This window comes from Natrix helvetica (genome assembly GCF_964273705.1).
Source record: "Natrix helvetica genome assembly, chromosome: 7".
In the NCBI taxonomy this organism is placed as follows: domain Eukaryota; kingdom Metazoa; phylum Chordata; class Lepidosauria; order Squamata; family Natricidae; genus Natrix; species Natrix helvetica.
Genome location: NC_138558.1, coordinates 20,387,340 through 20,404,608, shown reverse-complemented (window position 1 = coordinate 20,404,608; position 17,269 = coordinate 20,387,340). Strand labels below are relative to the sequence as shown.

The 17,269-nt window shown below is 40.8% G+C and overlaps 1 protein-coding gene and 1 long non-coding RNA gene across 2 annotated transcripts; one reads left to right on the top strand and one right to left on the bottom strand.

The window, feature by feature from the left end:
- Window positions 1-702: 702 nt before the first annotated feature.
- LOC309395721 (alcohol dehydrogenase 1-like) lies at window positions 703-15,385 on the top strand. Its single transcript, XM_081960215.1, has 10 exons — window positions 703-1,819; window positions 2,127-2,248; window positions 5,450-5,551; window positions 6,725-6,866; window positions 8,095-8,182; window positions 8,681-8,903; window positions 9,692-9,952; window positions 11,647-11,782; window positions 12,967-13,105; window positions 14,434-15,385. Exons 2-10 carry the CDS (start codon window positions 2,231-2,233, stop codon window positions 14,456-14,458), a joined length of 1,134 nt encoding a protein of 377 aa, XP_081816341.1. The 5' UTR covers window positions 703-1,819; window positions 2,127-2,230; the 3' UTR covers window positions 14,459-15,385.
- Window positions 6,945-15,776, bottom strand: LOC309395727. The gene is made up of 3 exons (XR_014175978.1): window positions 15,383-15,776; window positions 12,783-12,874; window positions 6,945-7,912 (listed from the first exon to the last, which is right to left on the bottom strand). It is a non-coding gene; the product is annotated as an uncharacterized lncRNA (long non-coding RNA).
- Between the last annotated feature and the right edge of the window lie 1,493 nt (window positions 15,777-17,269).

The window sequence follows — 17,269 nt, the reverse complement described above, 5'->3', positions numbered from 1 at the left end:
AAATAATAATTCCTAGTTTTTACAACCTAAATATTATTTGAAAAAGATACTTTCTAAATATCAGGAGTGATAATACAGTTCTTGTTGGTAAAACATTTCACGGGAGGAACCTACAAGAGAAAATGCTTCCTTCACAGTACACCTCAATAACAAATAATCAGTTCTTAAGCCACATAAGGCTTTAAAGAATATAACCAGCATCCTGAATAGGGACTACTGATTCAACTCCTGTATCATTGGTGTTACAAAGCAGTACCGGATTGTGGACGTTTTGGCTAACTGCCGTTTCTTGATGGTGTTGAAAGGCAGACTTGTGGACAGTGAATTAATGGTCCAAATTTAAAGTGATGAGGGCATGATGAAGGTTACAACATCCCCTGTTCCAGAAATGGGCACACAATTGGTGCACCAACTGAAGCTGAGCATAACTTCCAACTGGTTTACCAACAGGAGCTGAGTGTCCTAGAGATTGTGCTATGTTTAAGTCTGCCTGCCTGCCTATCATCCCATCCATCTATCCACCCATCCATCCATCCATCCATCTCCCTCCCTCCTGGTTAAAAAATATATTTTATTATAACATGATCCATGATTTAAGTTTTTCTTTATTTAAACCATTTTAGTTTTTTTAATGAAGATTCCCCCTCTCCCCCTTTCTGTGTTTTGTTTTTGAAAATTTCTCTTCTGTATTGTGCCAGCCAAGTACGTTTCTACCAGGAAACCGCTGAAGTAATTTCATATTCAAGTGTGATTGCTACAGTTGTTGTTTATGCTTCAATTCTATTCACTGATTGCAGCGGCATTTATTTTTAGGCTGTTTTATTTGGCTCAATTTTGCCTAGAACATAGTGCACTAGCTGTGCTTGTGTGATATACTGACACACAAAATAGTCAAATATATTTCAGCGTAGAACAGGGATGTCAAACTTAAGGCCCAGGGACCGGAGTTGGCTCGCGGGGTGCTTAGATCTGGCCCACAGGGCCAGCCTGGAAACAGTGAAGGACCGGCCTCCACACAGCCCTCCCGAGCTCCGTTTGTGCTGGCAGAGGGTTGCAGAAGGCCGTCACAGCTGAAAACGGAGCTCGGGAGCCCGTTTTCTCTGGCAAAGCCCTTGGGTCACCACAGGCGCCCCCGACACGAATGATGTCAAACTGGCCACACCCAACCTGGCCATGCCCCCCCGGCCCCTCCCCTCAAGGTCAAACACAACCCTGATGCCGCCCTCAATGAAATCAAGTTTGATACATCTAGTCTAGATTATTATGCAAACATAACCGGAAGAGTTAGTTCATAGTTCAGTGTATTGGGTCAATAGAGAATACATTGTAGCCTTGCATTCCAGGAACACACGAGTAGAATTTGACAATTATTTTAAGCTATAATAAGCTATAATAAAAATGGGATAATTGAATCAATCTTAAGAAGCCATGGATTAATGAATAAAATAAATCAATTATGGTTAAGCACAGCATGCAATTTCAGCTTTTGTGTGGCTGTTTTCTGTGAGGAGTCATTTAATGTTTGATGTTTCACATTTCCAAGGCAATGTGAGAAATTTACAGCTGTACTTTTGGGGCTAATTTTGCTAAAGGTCCATAAAAAAGAAGCGCTGCTTTTCCATTGATATTATTTGGTCATACGAACTGTCACTTATTTTAACAAATCTTCGCCTTGGCAAATGTGTTATATGTACAATGCAAGTCTAACAGCTATTCCACAAGGACTAATATTTCTCAATTATGATCCTAGGGAGAGACCAAACCTGTGGGATTAATACGGTTGCCCAAATGCATCATGTACTCTGTACTTATCCTTTATGTAAGTAATTTAAGCAAGAGAACATCAATCAAAGATGTTTGTGTTTTGTTCTGGTTTATTTTTATTTTTATTTGCTGGTACAGACTAGTTCTTAATCAGAAACTTCTTTGGAACTAAGCCCTGAGGTCTGTACGCTTTTAGAATCTATCTTCTGGGTCTAGATGGTAGTTATCTTTGGATGGCTTCTTCTGGGATTGTTTTAAGCAAAACTCTTGGAAAAACATTGAACTTCTTAGTACAGTTGCAAACGAACCCTCCCCTTCCTGAGCCGACCTATCATAGATTAAACATTTTATGTGTTGCACAGGGTGGAGAAAAGTTGCTCATGTATCTCTCAGAGCCAAAGTAATCAAGGAGAGAAGTCATTTATAGAAGAGCTTGGACAGATTCTAAGCAGGGATCTTGGCATACATGGCGACTGCTGGGAAGGTAAGGAAGACTCTTAATCAAAACCTGCCTGGGCAGCTTAATGTACAGGGTTATTAGACCACTTCTAAAATGGAAGCATTAAGTGCTCCATAAAAACGTATGGAGCATTGTGTGAATTTCACCAGTACTGATTTGCTCTATATATTCTGCAAAGGTCAGCCTTGAAGGACCATTCAACACTTGTGAATTCAAAAAGCAAAGCTGCCTGACAAGTAAAAAAATTAAGCATTCTGGAGCATTGTTAAAATGACTGTTAAAATTCTGCCGGGGGGGGGGGGGGGAAGCGTATAGTCATTTGGTTGGTTTATTAGAGTATAGTACTCTTATCCTTCACCTGAACTCTAGGCAGGAAAATGCTGACCCAATCGGTCTTGTGCTTACAGTACTAAGACTTAGTACTGTCTATGGAGTGTTTAAAACACTCACAATATCTTCTTCCTATGTATTGGATTTTCTCGAGTCATTTCAAGATTGCATTGGAGATGTTGGTTAGTGATCATGGAATCACAATCTAATTTATAGTATCGGCACAGGGTAGAAAACTATGTTGTTGTGTTTCCTGTTATTTTGTTCTGTTGAGGAATTTCCAGGATGAGAGCAGGAGCAGGAGCATCTAATCAGCCATGTGGACAAGTATTAGTTCCCAAATATGTTATTAGGCAGTTTCACCTTCGGGGGCTTTAAATATTGTACCATGTTTGGATTTAAATGGATAGTATTTTCATTCAAAGGGTTTGGTGATGGGAATGTAGACAAGCCTTTGTTCTTCACCATGCAGAAGACCAACATTATTGAGGGCCAGTTTGGTCTATTGGGGAAGACACCGGTCTAAAAATCAGGAGACTCTGAGCTTTAATCCCACTTTAGGCTTGAAAGCCAACTGAGTGACTTTGGGCCAGGGGTGGGTTGCGGCAGCTGCTACTACCAGTTCGCTCAGGGACACTTCATGCGCAGACGCGCTTGATGCACGCTGTGCATGCGCAGTACTAAAAAAATGCTTCTGCGCATGCGCAGAAGCCAAAAACAAGATGAACTGAGAGAACCGGTTCAGGGGCGTGGCAGGCCTGGGGCGCTGCCACTTCCAGCAATTCAGGCCGCCAAGTTATTACCTGCTAAGCCGAACCAATCCGAACCGGTAGGAACCCACCTCTGCTTTGGGCCAGTCACTCTCACCTCGCCTCACAGGGCTGTTGTTGTATGGAAAATAGGCGGGAGAAGAGACTTAAGTATGCTTGCTACCTTGAGCTTTGAGTTATTTATAACAATAATAAAATCTTATTTTTCTTCTTCCGTGCAGAAAACTAATTGAATCTCACTGCCGTTTAAGAGAAATGTGCCAAGAGTAAAGAAAAATAGTGTGTGTGTATGTGCCTGTGTGTGTTGTTTCCAGAGTAATGTTCAGAGCAGGGTTTTCAGAAGTCATTGGATTTAGTATTTAGCTAATACTTCTCCCTCTTTGAATCTCTTTTTGTGGCTTTACAAGCTCATCTAAATATGGGGACAACTTTCCCTCTTTCGTTTGTTTTGCATTTATGGTATACGAGACTCTCCAGTAGCTTTTTTTTAACCTAGTAATAAATTATAAAACATGTAAAATATTATGACTTGCAAACTCTGGTAAAACTTAAAAGAGAACTATTTTGAGACAAAGTGAATGTATGTGTGCTTGGGGCGAGGGAAACCCATTTCTTACATGTGAACAGAGGTTGTACAATTACAACCAGACCAGAAATGAAAGCTGGGAATAGTTGTTATGCATAACATAACTGTACATGTTAGACATTCCTTTACTCTTTATGCTATGTATTCTTTTATTATTTGTGTCAGTTGTGTGCCTTTAAATCTGTTTTTGACTCCTGGTAACTAGCCTGGAACCTTAACCACTACACAAACTGGTTCATAAGTAAATTAACTTCTGTTATTACTTACCTACTTACCTATGTACTGACCAACCTACTTCTGTCTGTCTATCTATCTGGTCCAGTGGTGGGTTGCACTTACTTTCACTACCGGTTTGCTGATCATGCGGAAGCACATTCCGTTTGTGCACATGCCTGACACGCTGCGCGTGCGTGTGCAATCCACCACCCTTGTGACAACCAGCTGATTGTTGGGGCTCGCACAGGTGCCACACGTTATGTACACATGCGCAATTTGCCTTTTGCCAAAAAACAGGTATAGAGCCTGGGCGTTTGGGCCAAACAAGCCACCGTACCGGTTCGCTCTCAGCTGCTCCAGGCTGCTATCGGTTCCGCCAAACCGGCAGCAACCCACCTCAGATCTGGTCTATAATTAATTACATAGTTAAAATTTACAAACTACTTTTTGGCAACAGGTGGAAGTTCTGTAGTATTTCCAGATAGTACAAAGAGTACAGTTTTCTTTTTCTAAAAAACATTTTCTTAGTTTCTGATTTTTGCAAGTTCAGTTAATTAGTATGTGAACATCTTTCTATGAACATCTTTCCATGGAAGTTTAGCTGCAATTCTGTATATTGTATTTGCAAGCATATCTCCTAACATAAGGCAAGACCTTCTGTGATAAATACTTTTTTTCCTTTGGTGAACCCATTGAAGATTACAAATATTTTAAGCTGCAATTGTATACACAGTTAGCTGAAAGTAAAGCCCAGTTAATATTCTGCATAAATATGAGTAGGAGACATCCCTCCTCCCACTATTTAAAGTGTTCGCCCATCTATAACCCTGCAGAAAACTAAACAAGCATAGAATTGGTAGTCTTGATTGCAATTTGAGTTGTCTTCCTTTTGGCTTGCAGATCAACAATAACATCCTCATGTCCCATGCCAGAAAAGCTGCCTTCAATTTTCTGACTTCTCAGGGTCACCAGCAAACCATCTGCTCCAATATGACTCAGGGGTGTCACACTCAATTTCATTGAGGGCTGCATCAGGATTGTGTTTGATCTTGGGGGGCTGGGGTGGCCGTGGCCAGGGTTGGCGTGGTTAGCTAGACGTCACTTGTGTCGGGGGCGCCTGTGGTGGCCTAAATGCTCTGCCAGAGAAAACAGGCTTCCGAGCGCCATTTTCAGCTGCAACAGCCTCCTGCAACCCTCTGCCAGGTTTAACCGCCTTCATTTCCCGGGTTAACAGTTCTTGTCACTCCTCTGGCTTACAAGATGTATTTTGAGGATATGTTTGCTCATTCCTCTGACTTCTTTTGATGGTCCTTGTATACACAGGTGATTAAATGTAAAGCTGCAGTCAGCTGGGAGCCAGGCAAACCATTTTCGATTGAAGAGATAGAAGTAGCACCACCAAAGAGTCATGAAATTCGAGTGAAGGTAATGCAGTGAATCAATTATTATTGTAATAAAAATTGGCAGTTATCTTAATACCTAAAACTATTGAGACTTGCTGGAAAGGCTAATGCTTAGAAAAACATAAATAACAAACAAGATGTGAACCAAGATGCTGCTATCCGAAATGTTCCTGTTGATGGTTGCTCTATCAATCATCCACTTCTTGTTAGATTTTTTTTCCCAAAAGGATTTCCCTTCAGAATCATTTTGGAATAAATGTTTTGTATTGCTGCACAGCTTCTTGACCCCCCTTTTGTGCTCGGGTACCTGTTTGTGAAATAGGTTCTTGACTATATCACATTATTGGTGGTCCATAGACATACATACATATCAGTGGTGGGTTGCAGGCAGTACGCCCTGGTACAGGCGTACCGGTGCTTGCCAAGAGCTCTGGGTACCATTCCGTTCCGGTGCTCCAGAGAGCCCGCCCAACCGCCCGCCATCCTTACCTGTATTTGAGCTCTTCGGCGCTTACGGTAACATTGTATTGCTAACTAGGGCATACAAAACCTTTGCCAGGCCAATTCTCGAATACAGCTCATCTGCCTGGAATCCACACTGTGCATTGGACATTAATACGATTGAGTGGATCCAGAGGTACTTCGCGAGAAGAGTACTCCACTCCTCTACTCACAATAAAATTCCCTATGCCACCAGACTTGAAATTTTGAGCTTGGACAATCTGGAATTACGTCCCCTGCAGTATCATCTAAGCACAGTACACAAAATTGTCTGCTACAACATCTTACCTGTCAACAACAGATTATGCATCAATGAATATTCTGCATCCAGAATAAAGACGACAACTAGTATCTACTTGATCGATCTAGTTTTTAATGAGACCACATTTCAAATTTTGATAACACCCAAAACAACTCATTTTGAAAAGTGCAACACAGAGACCAATACATTTGGTGTTCTTTCTTGGGATCTCCAGGCAAAGTAAAAACCCTTAGTCTCCTTTCCTTTAACTGCATAACTGTTATGTGGTATGATTGGGAGGAATGTTGTCTTTGAAGGCTTCCACCAAGCATCTGCTGGATTCACTGTGCAAAGAGAATGCTGGATTAGATGGGCTTTGGTTCTGGTGAAACCTTTTAGGTAAAAATATGAATGGGACCTAAGCATTGAGATGACATACTCTTATTCATACAGATGGTAGCCACTGGGATCTGCCGGACCGATGATCATGTATGGAAAGGGTTTTTTCCAAATATAGACTTCCCTGTTATTGGGGGCCATGAAGGAGCAGGTATCGTTGAAAGTATTGGGCCAGAGGTCACTTGTGTAAAACCAGGTAAGAATAAGATAGATAAATTATTCACATTGGAATAGCACAGTACTAAAAATTTCAGGCAATTTTGAATATGCATCTATATTTTGAAATATTCAAAAGGCATCAGGTTCCTTACTCTCTTTTGATAATAATTACAAAAGGCCACACACACTGAATGCACACGTATACTACACTGTATGTATTCCAACATTGTTGGTTGTTCGGAAGAACTTGATGCGTATTGATGGAAGACCCCTGCCTTAGTGGTTAGAGTCATGAACCACGGATGCCTTTTCTGCTGCAGCTCATACACAATAGAAATTTCTACTCCTGGAGGATCCAGAATGCCCATGCATTACCAAGCTTTTTTTAAGAGTTCCAATATTGTTCTGAACTATTTTATATTTTTATTTTGTTGTATCTCATCCAGTGGTGGGATTCAAACATGTTTACTACCGATTCTGTGAGCGTGGCTTGGTGGGTGTGGCCTGGCGTGGCTTGGTTGGCATGGCTTGGTGGGCGTGGCAGGGGAAAGATACTGCAAAATCCCCATTCCTTCTTCACCCCATTAACCTGCTTTCAGGCTCCATTCTCCTGTTCAGGGCAACAAAAGATCAGCTGGGAGGCAGTGGGGGCAGGGCCAGCCAATTTACCCGTTCTCCGAACTACTCAAAATTTCTGCTACCGGTTCTCCAGAACCTGTCAGAACTGGCTGAATACCACCTCTGATTTCATCCAAACTCTTCTAATGGGTAGGCTGTAAAAACTTCCCCCAGTGGGGGGAAGGTGCAGCTACTTAAAAACTTTGTTAACAGTTGACTTCCAGGGGTGGGTTCCAGCTTCTCCTTCTGCTCAGGAATGCACTTTGAAGGGGGGCACTTTGTGCGCATGCGCAGTAGTAAAGAAAAGCTTCTGCACATGCACAGAAACAAAAAACAAGCTGGCGCTGCCTATGGTGCCGCCAATAGAACTGGTTCGGGGGCGTGGCAGGCCCCCGAGCTGGTAGGCATCCACCTCTGTTGACTTCTTAAAACAGCAGCATCTTTCCTCCTGGCTCATGCAAAAGCCTGGAAAAAAATATATATAAGCTGTTTTAAAGAATAGCAAAGAGGTGATGACCTAAGATCTGAAATACATCCTAGGAATTATTCTCTGTGTGTATAGCTTAAATATTGGTTCCTTGAATTATTATTAATATGCTGTGAGATTTTTAAAGTTCACATTAAGATTGATTTTTATTCCCCGCAAGGTGACAAAGTCATTCCTCTCTGTGTTCCTCAGTGCGGACAATGTGACTGCTGCTTGAGCCCAAAAGCAAACTGCTGTCTCAAATCCCAGTAAGTTTGAGATTAGAGTATAATCTTTATTGTCATTGTACTTAAATACAACAAAATTGGTTATTGTTGTACATATTACTTATTTGGGTTTTCCAGTTAGAGCAGGGGTGTCAAACTCAAGGCCCGGTGCTTAGATCTGGCCCGTGGAGCCACCCTGGAAACAGCGAAGGACCAGCCCGCAGCGTCTCTGCCAGCAAATACGTGGCTGGGGGGGCATGCGTGGCCCACCCAAGCTCTGTTTTTGCTGGCAGAGGGTTGCAGGAAGCCGTCATGGCTGAAAATGGAGCTCAGGAACCCCTTTTTCGCTGGCAGGATGCTCAGGCCGCCACAGTTGCCCCTGACACGAGTGACGTCAAGCTGGCCACACCCACCCCTGAGGTCAAACACAACCCTGATTCAGCCCTCAATGAAATCGAGTTTGACACCCCTGAGTTACAGTGACCATTTCTGACCAATCTAGTTTATTGACAAAACACTGACTTGAATCTCCTCAAACAGCATTTATAAAGCTTTTCAAAGTGTGATGCCAGATGGAACCAGCAGGTTTACCTGCCGGGGTAAACAGATTCATCACTTCCTGTGGATAAGTACCTTCTCCGAGTATACGGTGATGCCTGAGGCATCTATTGTAAGAATTGACGATGATGCGCCTCTGGATAAAGTTTGTCTTTTTGGCTGTGGCTTCTCAACTGGCTATGGGGCTGCCATCAATTGTGCCAAGGTAAGAAGAACTTCATGCTTCCTGCATAGGTTGGGAGATGAGTTTGTTCCATATCTTCTAGAAATGAACCTTGATTTGTTTGGCTTTTGTTGTAGCTTGTGGTATAAATACAACTACTATGATTTGAGTAATCCTGATCTATTGTGATTGATTTACATTGCAAATATGGTGTTAACCTGTAAACCATGGGTTAACTTGATGTCAGTCTCTGGCTTGTGTGATTTTGGCTTGATATATCTTGTGAATCCAATTATTAAGATTTGTAAATCATGGTTCGTGGCTTAGTACAACAGAGTGGCAAACAATGGCTTATTGTAACATGGAAACTCAATCATGGCTCTAAACACACAAGTGTTGCAAGGATATCATGCTGCTAGTTTGGACACAGAGAAGTAATGTCAAACATTTTTGTCAATTTATTACACATCATGCAATAAATTATATTTTCTGTACTCTTTCCAGTCCTGTTATATCTTTTTTTACATATGTATTCCAACCTTCTTGTTATAGTCCATTGGTTGATTTTGTGCCATTGCTCTTTTTTTCTTGAAACTAAAACTACTTTTATTGCATTCTGCTCAGTTTTAGTTATTTTATTTATTAAATTTAGATGCTACCCATCTTGTGGTTTGAGGTGACTCTTGAGTTTTGTGTCCATGTTTGCCTTTTTGTTCTAAAGCCTAGAATCTAGGTTTTCTTAGTTCTCATGCCATCTTCATCCATCCAGCTCCTGGTTTTGTTTGGGTGTCTTCCAACACAGGATTCTTCTTTGTGTGATTATCTTTCAGGTTGAGCCTGGTTCTTCCTGTGCCGTCTTTGGCTTAGGAGGTGTTGGTTTGTCTGTGATCATGGGTTGTAAAGCAGCTGGAGCATCCCGGATTATTGGGATTGACATCAACAAGGATAAATTTATGAAGGCCAAAGAATTAGGAGCCACTGAATGCCTCTGCCCCCGAGATTTTGAGAAGCCGATTCACGAGGTGCTTGTACAGAAGACTGGTCTTGGAGTGGACTATACATTTGAAGTGATTGGACGCATTGACACAGAAGTATGTAATTTGTGTTGGCAATAATCTCTTAGGTTCCAATTTCCATTTTGTATCAGAAAACACCTTCAGATATTAGGATTAACATTCAAGCAGAAAATATTATAGTGTTTTGTGATCACATATTCTATATTTGGGGGGAATCTTTTTCCATTTTTTAGGAAAAAATGTGAACATTAAATATATGTCCAACACACGCACACTTTGGTATCTTTGTAGTAGTGTCTGTGAGTCACATCTGGGATTATGATTATAAGTAACCACATTCTCCTCCTCCTCCTCCTCTTCTTCTGTTACCCAGAGGACAAATGAGCAAACTGATGTATTGGTTGGTCCTTCCAACTACAAGTATATAGAAGTAGTCCTTGAGTTATGACCACAAATGAGCCCAAAGTTCATGGTGCTAAGTGAAGCATTTGTTAAATGAGTTTGCTCCATTTTACGACTTTTCTTGCCACAGTTGTTAAATGAATCGTTGCATTTGTTAAGTTAGTAACATGGTTGCTAAGTGAATCTGGATTCCCCATTGACTTTGCTTGTCAGAAGGTCGCAAAAGTGGATTACGTGAGTCCGGGACATTGCAACTGTCATAAACGTGAGTCAGTTGCCAAGCATCTGACTTTTGACCATGTGACCAAGGGGATGCTGCAACAGTCATAAGTGTAAAAAAATGGTCATGAGTCACTTTTTTCAGTGCTGTTGAACTGTTGTAAGTCAAGGACTACCTGTACTGCCCATATTTTGACATTAGGTAAAAGAAAGAAGTTGCTGTGGCCTGCCAGCAGCCAGCAGAGCTGGCCGCAGAGTCAGACAATGAGAAGGTTGGGGAGGAGCATCGGCCAGTCCTGGAGGCTGGGGAAGGCTCGGACAACGATTCTGCATCGGAGGCAGAGATGGGGCCAAGGCCGTCTGGCAGTGATCAGGTGCTTACTGAGCTAGACAGCAATGAGGCAGAGGAACAGCTAGAGCCTGTTCCCAGTATGCGCATGTGCAGAGCTGCCAGAAGAAAAGAACAACTCAGAAATCAGGGTTGAGGTGAGAGTAAAGTCACAGGTGGAAGTTATTGGCTCCTCCATAGATTATAAAAGAGGAGCGAAAGGGGAGTGGGCTTTTATAGGAAACTATTTGGTTGTTCAGTCATTAGATTCGTTTCAGGAGTGTGAAGATCTGTCCATGAATCTCAGAGACTTTGTGCCCAGTCTTTCCTTGCACAGTACCTCATTTGGAAAATATTTACATGGCAGCTTTCCAAGATAGATAAGGTCTGTAGTCATAATCACACCTTTGAAAGACTTGTTTGCCAGGCCTTGCTGAATGCCGAATGAGAGGAATTCACATTCGTTTAATAAAAAGGGTTTTGTCGGGACCAGGACTCTGCCTTGTGCATTTTGGGGAAGCCTAGATCAGAACAAAAATGAGGAGAAAGAGGTACCTTGTTCTAGCAAGGAAGACAGCTAACCCATCCAAACAACCAAACCCCATTATCTGAATGAATCTATTGTCCATCTTTAATTCTTGTTTCCGAATGCTGAGTCAAATGCACTAAGGATCTCCTGCTCACTCTTGGATATAGTTATATTCTCTTTTTTATATAAGCCAACACCTCTAGGATTATGTACAAGCTATCCATGGAAAACCTAGACAACTGTCTGTTCACTCGAATTCTTTAGCTTGTTTTTTCTTTGTGTCTGAAATAGGTCAGCGCCCTTGCATCTTCCCACCTGGGCCATGGGATTTGTGTGCTGGTGGGGGCACCTCCTGCAAAATCACAGCTCTCTTTTGACCCTGCTCTCCTGCTCACAGGAAGGAAACTAGTAGGCTGCCTGATTGGAGGTACGCATTGGCTAATGTGGGTCATAAGATACATCTAACCAGTATGTGTATGTGATTCATTTTTCAAAAGAAGGTACTGTATATCAGGGGTGGGTTACTACTGGCAGTACTGCTTGTTAGGTGCGCATTTGCACCTAAAAAGGTCTGCATGTGCGTACAATGTTAAAAGGGGGGGGGGGAATTAAATTTTTACAATGAAGATTGTTCTGCGCATGCACAGAATATCAAGATGGCAGTGCCGATGATAGAACCAGTTCACGGGCATGGCAGGCCAAGTTACTATCTACTCGGCCGAACCGGGTCAAACCGGTAGGAACTCACCTCTGCTGGATATAGTTTCAGATTGGTCCAGCTTGTTATAAAATTATATAAAGTTGTCTTGTAAAAAATTCTATCTACTATCTGCTTCGTTTCAGCCTCTGAATTGTCTCCATTTTCCATTGCTGAATTTAAGCAGAGAGTAGGAAGCTTTGGTTAAGAATGCTGTTTTGGTCAAGATTCTCAATATTTTGAATAGAATAGAATGGAATAGAATAGAATAGAATAGAATAGAATAGAATAGAATGAAGGAGAATGGAATGGAATGTTGGAAGGCACCTTGGAGGTCTTCTAGTCCAACACTCTGTTCAGGAAGGAAACCCTGTACCATTTCAGACAAATGGTTGTCCAATCTCTTCTTAAAAACTTCCAGTGTTGGAGCATTCACAACTTCTGGAGGTAAGTTGTTCCACTGGTTAATTGTTCTAAGTTTCAGGAAATTTCTTCTTAGTTCTAGGTTGCTTCTCTCCGTGATTAGTTTCCTTTCGTTGCTCCTTATACTGCCCTCGGGTGCTTTGCAGAATAGCTTGACTCTCTCTCTTTGTGACAAACCTTGAGATTAGCTACATTTTTCTTAAGAAATGACATTATAATGACAAATAAATAATAAATACTAACCCCTTTCTAGTATAACAGCATTTACCATTGTAAGTATTGTGATATAATTGGAGAATATGCTTACAGTTCACCTTTCACCAGCCTAATGTTCTCCAATTGCATCATTTCAATATTTTGAAGGACAAATTTATTATAGGTACATCAGAGTTGGTGATCCTGCAAAAAAAAAAATTTAAATGTTCAGTTCTTTTATGCCAAGAAATGAATAGCTCAATTAGTATACCTGTTTGTTTTCTTTTAAAACCCAGGTTGGAAATTAAAAGATGCTCTCCCTAAACTTGTTTTGGATTATATGAAACATAAATTTAATACAGATGCATTAATATCTCATGTATTGCCTTTTGAGAAGATCAGTGAAGGATTTGAGCTTTTACTTTCTGGAAAAAGGTATGATTGTGTTGGCCCTTTATAGGCTGTCACATTTTATTTCTCTCATTTTTTCATATCTTTCTTCTAAAGATTTCATGCTGATACAGTTTCATCATTATAACTGATCTCTAAAGTACGTGAGGCTAAGAAGTAGTGATGTCACAAGGATAACCTGTCATACCTATGGAAGAGAATATTTATAGAACAGGTTAAACAGTAGGGGCCTTGGTGCTCTCTGAGTTTGAAAATTTTCTTGCAGACGTTTTATTACCAAACTAGGTACCATCATCAGTACTAGCTCTGATTATTTTATCTAGCTTGGTAATGTAACATCTGCAAAAAAAAACCACCAAGCTCAGAAAACACCAAGTTCACGGTGAACTTCAGAAGGAGGTTCTGTAGGAATTTGAACACACCAGCGTTGCAATTCCAAATCTTTTCCTACCGGTTCTATGAGAGCATGCTTCGCGGGTGCGCAGCACTCAAAGACCGCCTTTGGTGTCAGCGCTGGTGAGCTGAGCTGTTGTTTAGCTCAGCTGAGGCGCAGCAATTCGCTGTGCCGCACAAATCAGCTGAGCAAAAAAAGAAGGGAAAGTAGGATAGGTAACGACGGGGGCGGGAGGGTGGGGACAACCAGGGGTGGTATTTGCCGGTTCTCTGAACTGCTCAAGATTTCTGCTACCAGTTTGCGAGAACCAGTTCCAAACCGGCTGAATACCACCTCTGGAACACACGTTTTTGATCAAGAGATCAACATCACTTTCCAGCCCAAAGAACATGAATTTCCATGTACTTTGGAAATGTCAAGATTGGCTTTGGCCAAATTATACAAATAAAATATGCAATCAATGGAAATTGTTCTTGTTATTGTACAAACTGTTGTACACTGCCTAGTGTAACTTTTTGTGTTTTTATACAAATTTGATTAAATAAATAAATACCACAAATAAATAAATACCATTTTTATAATATTTATCTTTTAATGTGGATTTTTACAACTGTTTTTTTATATTTATTGTTACATTTGATTCTTGCACGCTGCTCAGAGTCACTTTTGGAAGCTGGGTGGCTATACGAATTTGATTAATAAATATTCTTTTTTATATTTATCTCTTAGTGTGGATTTTTATATTTTTATATCTGTTTATGATTGTATAAACTATTGTTACATAATAGTCGAATTGCTTTTTGTGAGATGGGCAGCTATATACATGTGATTGATTGATTGATTGATTGATTGATTAATGGAAATGAAGACAAGATTATTGCACTATCATCTTAGTGTACATTAGCTATTGTTACAGAGACTGCAAATGTATTAATCCTCTTCCTTTTTTTTCTTTCAGCATTCGCTCCGTTTTGCTGTTTTAAAACTACAAATGTAACCTAGCTCACAGTCTCTTTTGCAGTCTTGTGCAGTTTTAATAGCATCTCAATTAATATTGTACAACCATTTAATCTGTGCTGAAAACATTTATAACCAATTACATTGGTAAACAAATATGGAAAGCTATTTATTTTATAAGTTGCTGTGGAAAAATGCTATTGATAAACTATTAAGGGGAGCTGATCCTCCCCATCACCATTGCAGAGACCCATCCATCTTTCCACAGCATGCAAGCTATGTTTGCCATTTGGCCAGATTCAATGAAAAAGCAAACATGGAATCTTGAATCTTAGATGGAAATGTCCTATTGTGTCAAACAAATGGAAATGTTAATTGTGTTATGTTGCAATAATAAATGGAATCAATTATAATCCTTTTTGAATAGTAGACTTGTACCTATTGCATTTTAGCTAACCATTATTAAACAAATGAGATTGCTTTTTGCTATGTTTGTAGCTAGCATGCCACCAAAATTGCTGTTCCAAATCTGGAACAGATTTGATGACATAGCTCAAACTTGTCTGAACTTTCTTTGTCAAATCCATTCTTGGGACAATACTCTTTGTTAGGTCAACACTACTGCCACCACTACCCTTCAGAACCACATTTCTTCAAAGTTTGCACAGTCCCCACCATGATGTCTTTCAGGAGAGCTTTTAAAAAAGGATTTTTCCAATGGGCCATGATGCAAGTTGACATTGTCCTCAAATGAGATATTTAAAGTTTAGATAATTTCCTTGAGGTGCTGCACTATCCTTCCATTTTTATAACTGGTTCTTCTCTTTTAGGATGATAAATGGTTTGAATTTAAAAGAAAACCTGTATGCCACCTTGAATTGTTTTGTGATTAAGCATCTTCTAAATTGAGTGAATGTAGGAATGAAAGAATAAAAGCAATATGTTTGCACACATTTCTGCGTCGCTTTTGGGGGTGAAATCCAGCAGGTTCTGACAGGTTCTGGCGAACCGGTAGCGGAAATTTTGAGAAGTTCGGAGAACCGGCAAATGCCACCTTTGGCTGGCCCCAGAGTGGGGTGGGAATGGAGATTTTGCAGTATCATTTCCCTGGAATGAGATGAGAATGGAGATTTTGCGGTATCCTTCCCCTGCCACACCCACCAAGCCACACCATACCCACCAAGCCACGCCCCCAGAACCGGTAGTAAAAAAAATTGAATTTCACCACTGGTCGCTTTCATTGGTCATAATAAAGGCATTGATAGATTATAGATTTTTCCATTTATTTATTTTGTGGACTAACATAATTGGGGTTTTTTTTGTCTCTGGATTAAATCATAATTCTAGAACCCCGCCAATACATGGAGTAGTATAGTTTCTATTCTCTTTTGGAAAACCAACCTGCATGATCATTAGCAAGAAATCAGCAATAAGCAATAAAATGTTCTCACCCCTGGTAGAGGATGGCCCTGCCAGAAGATCAGTTCTTTGCTAAAATATTACAGCCCTCGCCCTTCTGTCCCTAATAGATAAGGCTGATAATCAAGTATGCAAAACTTTCTAGCTAATGTATCTGCAATAGGAAGAGAGGAGGTAGCACATTCTAAGTAATCTGTTTAGAACATGAAGAGGGAGGCAGCCCTTTTCCCATGTCCTCGTTCAGAATGAAACGTGTTCTTTGATAAGGCTATTGTGTGACCTTCTAGGAGTTTTAGGGCAAGGATCTGAGCCAAGAATGAGATGCCTAAAAGCAACATGAAGGTTTTTCAACAAAATTGAATTTCTGTGGCTAAAACCAGCTATAGTCTACACCACCTTTCTACCCATCCTTTCTGCTTTCTTCCTCTTCTATCTTTGGAACTGCTCTGCCTTCATCTTCTTCTCTCACCTTCTCTTCCCTTTTCTCCTCTGCATGCCAGCCACTTACTTCGCTTCCCCTCACAGCTCTCCAAAATTCTCCACTTGCCACTTGGCTTTTTGCTGCTTTTCTCTCTACTTGTATCCAGATCTGGCACTCCTTTTCTATTCCTACTGTTGGAAGAAATATCCCTCTGGATATTGGAAGACACTGGAAACATGGAGACTGATTGGAAAGCTGGTTTAATGGAGCAGAATCATTTAACACATGGTCCTGGTGTAGCCGACCACACTGAGTGGAGGGTTATTTGTACCCTCTCTTGGGCCTTTCCCTTGAGCTTCCTGTTCCTGTGGCAAGGGCATCTATTCTATTGGTGACTTTCAGACTCCTGTGGGGGTCATGTTTGTCTGAATCAAGTTTGGTTGGAGCCTGGCCTGATGTAATGTCCTTAGGAGGTTTTGCAATGCAGTGAGCCCTGCTGCTAGATGGGTTAATCCTATTATGTCCTGAGGGATCTTAATTCCATCACCCTAGAGCTGAAGGTCTTTTGTTTTGTAGATAGGCTGGTCCAGTCCTTCTCAATGTGCACCGAATATCTGCCCAGGGCAGGGAGCTAGGGCTGAATTTCTGTCTTTAGAAACACGTTTCTCCTTTAGGAAAAATATAATATTCTGCCTTTTTAATAGTTCCTAAAATATTTCATTCTTCTAAGAGAGGTGAGTGCTAACTTTTTACACCTACAAAACCACCTAAATATATTTTTGCAGAACAGCAAGTAGAAAGCTCTTTGGTCCACAATTTCTTTTCACATTTCCTTTTTCAACCTTCTCCTGCAGGGAGTTTCTAAGGTGGCCTTTAAATCTTAACATTCTCTAATTTGACTTTTTTTTTTTAAATGCTAATAGCTACACCCAACTGGAGGAAAGGTCTCAATTCACACATCTTAACAAGTTGTTGCCAAAGTGGCAATTATGTCAGA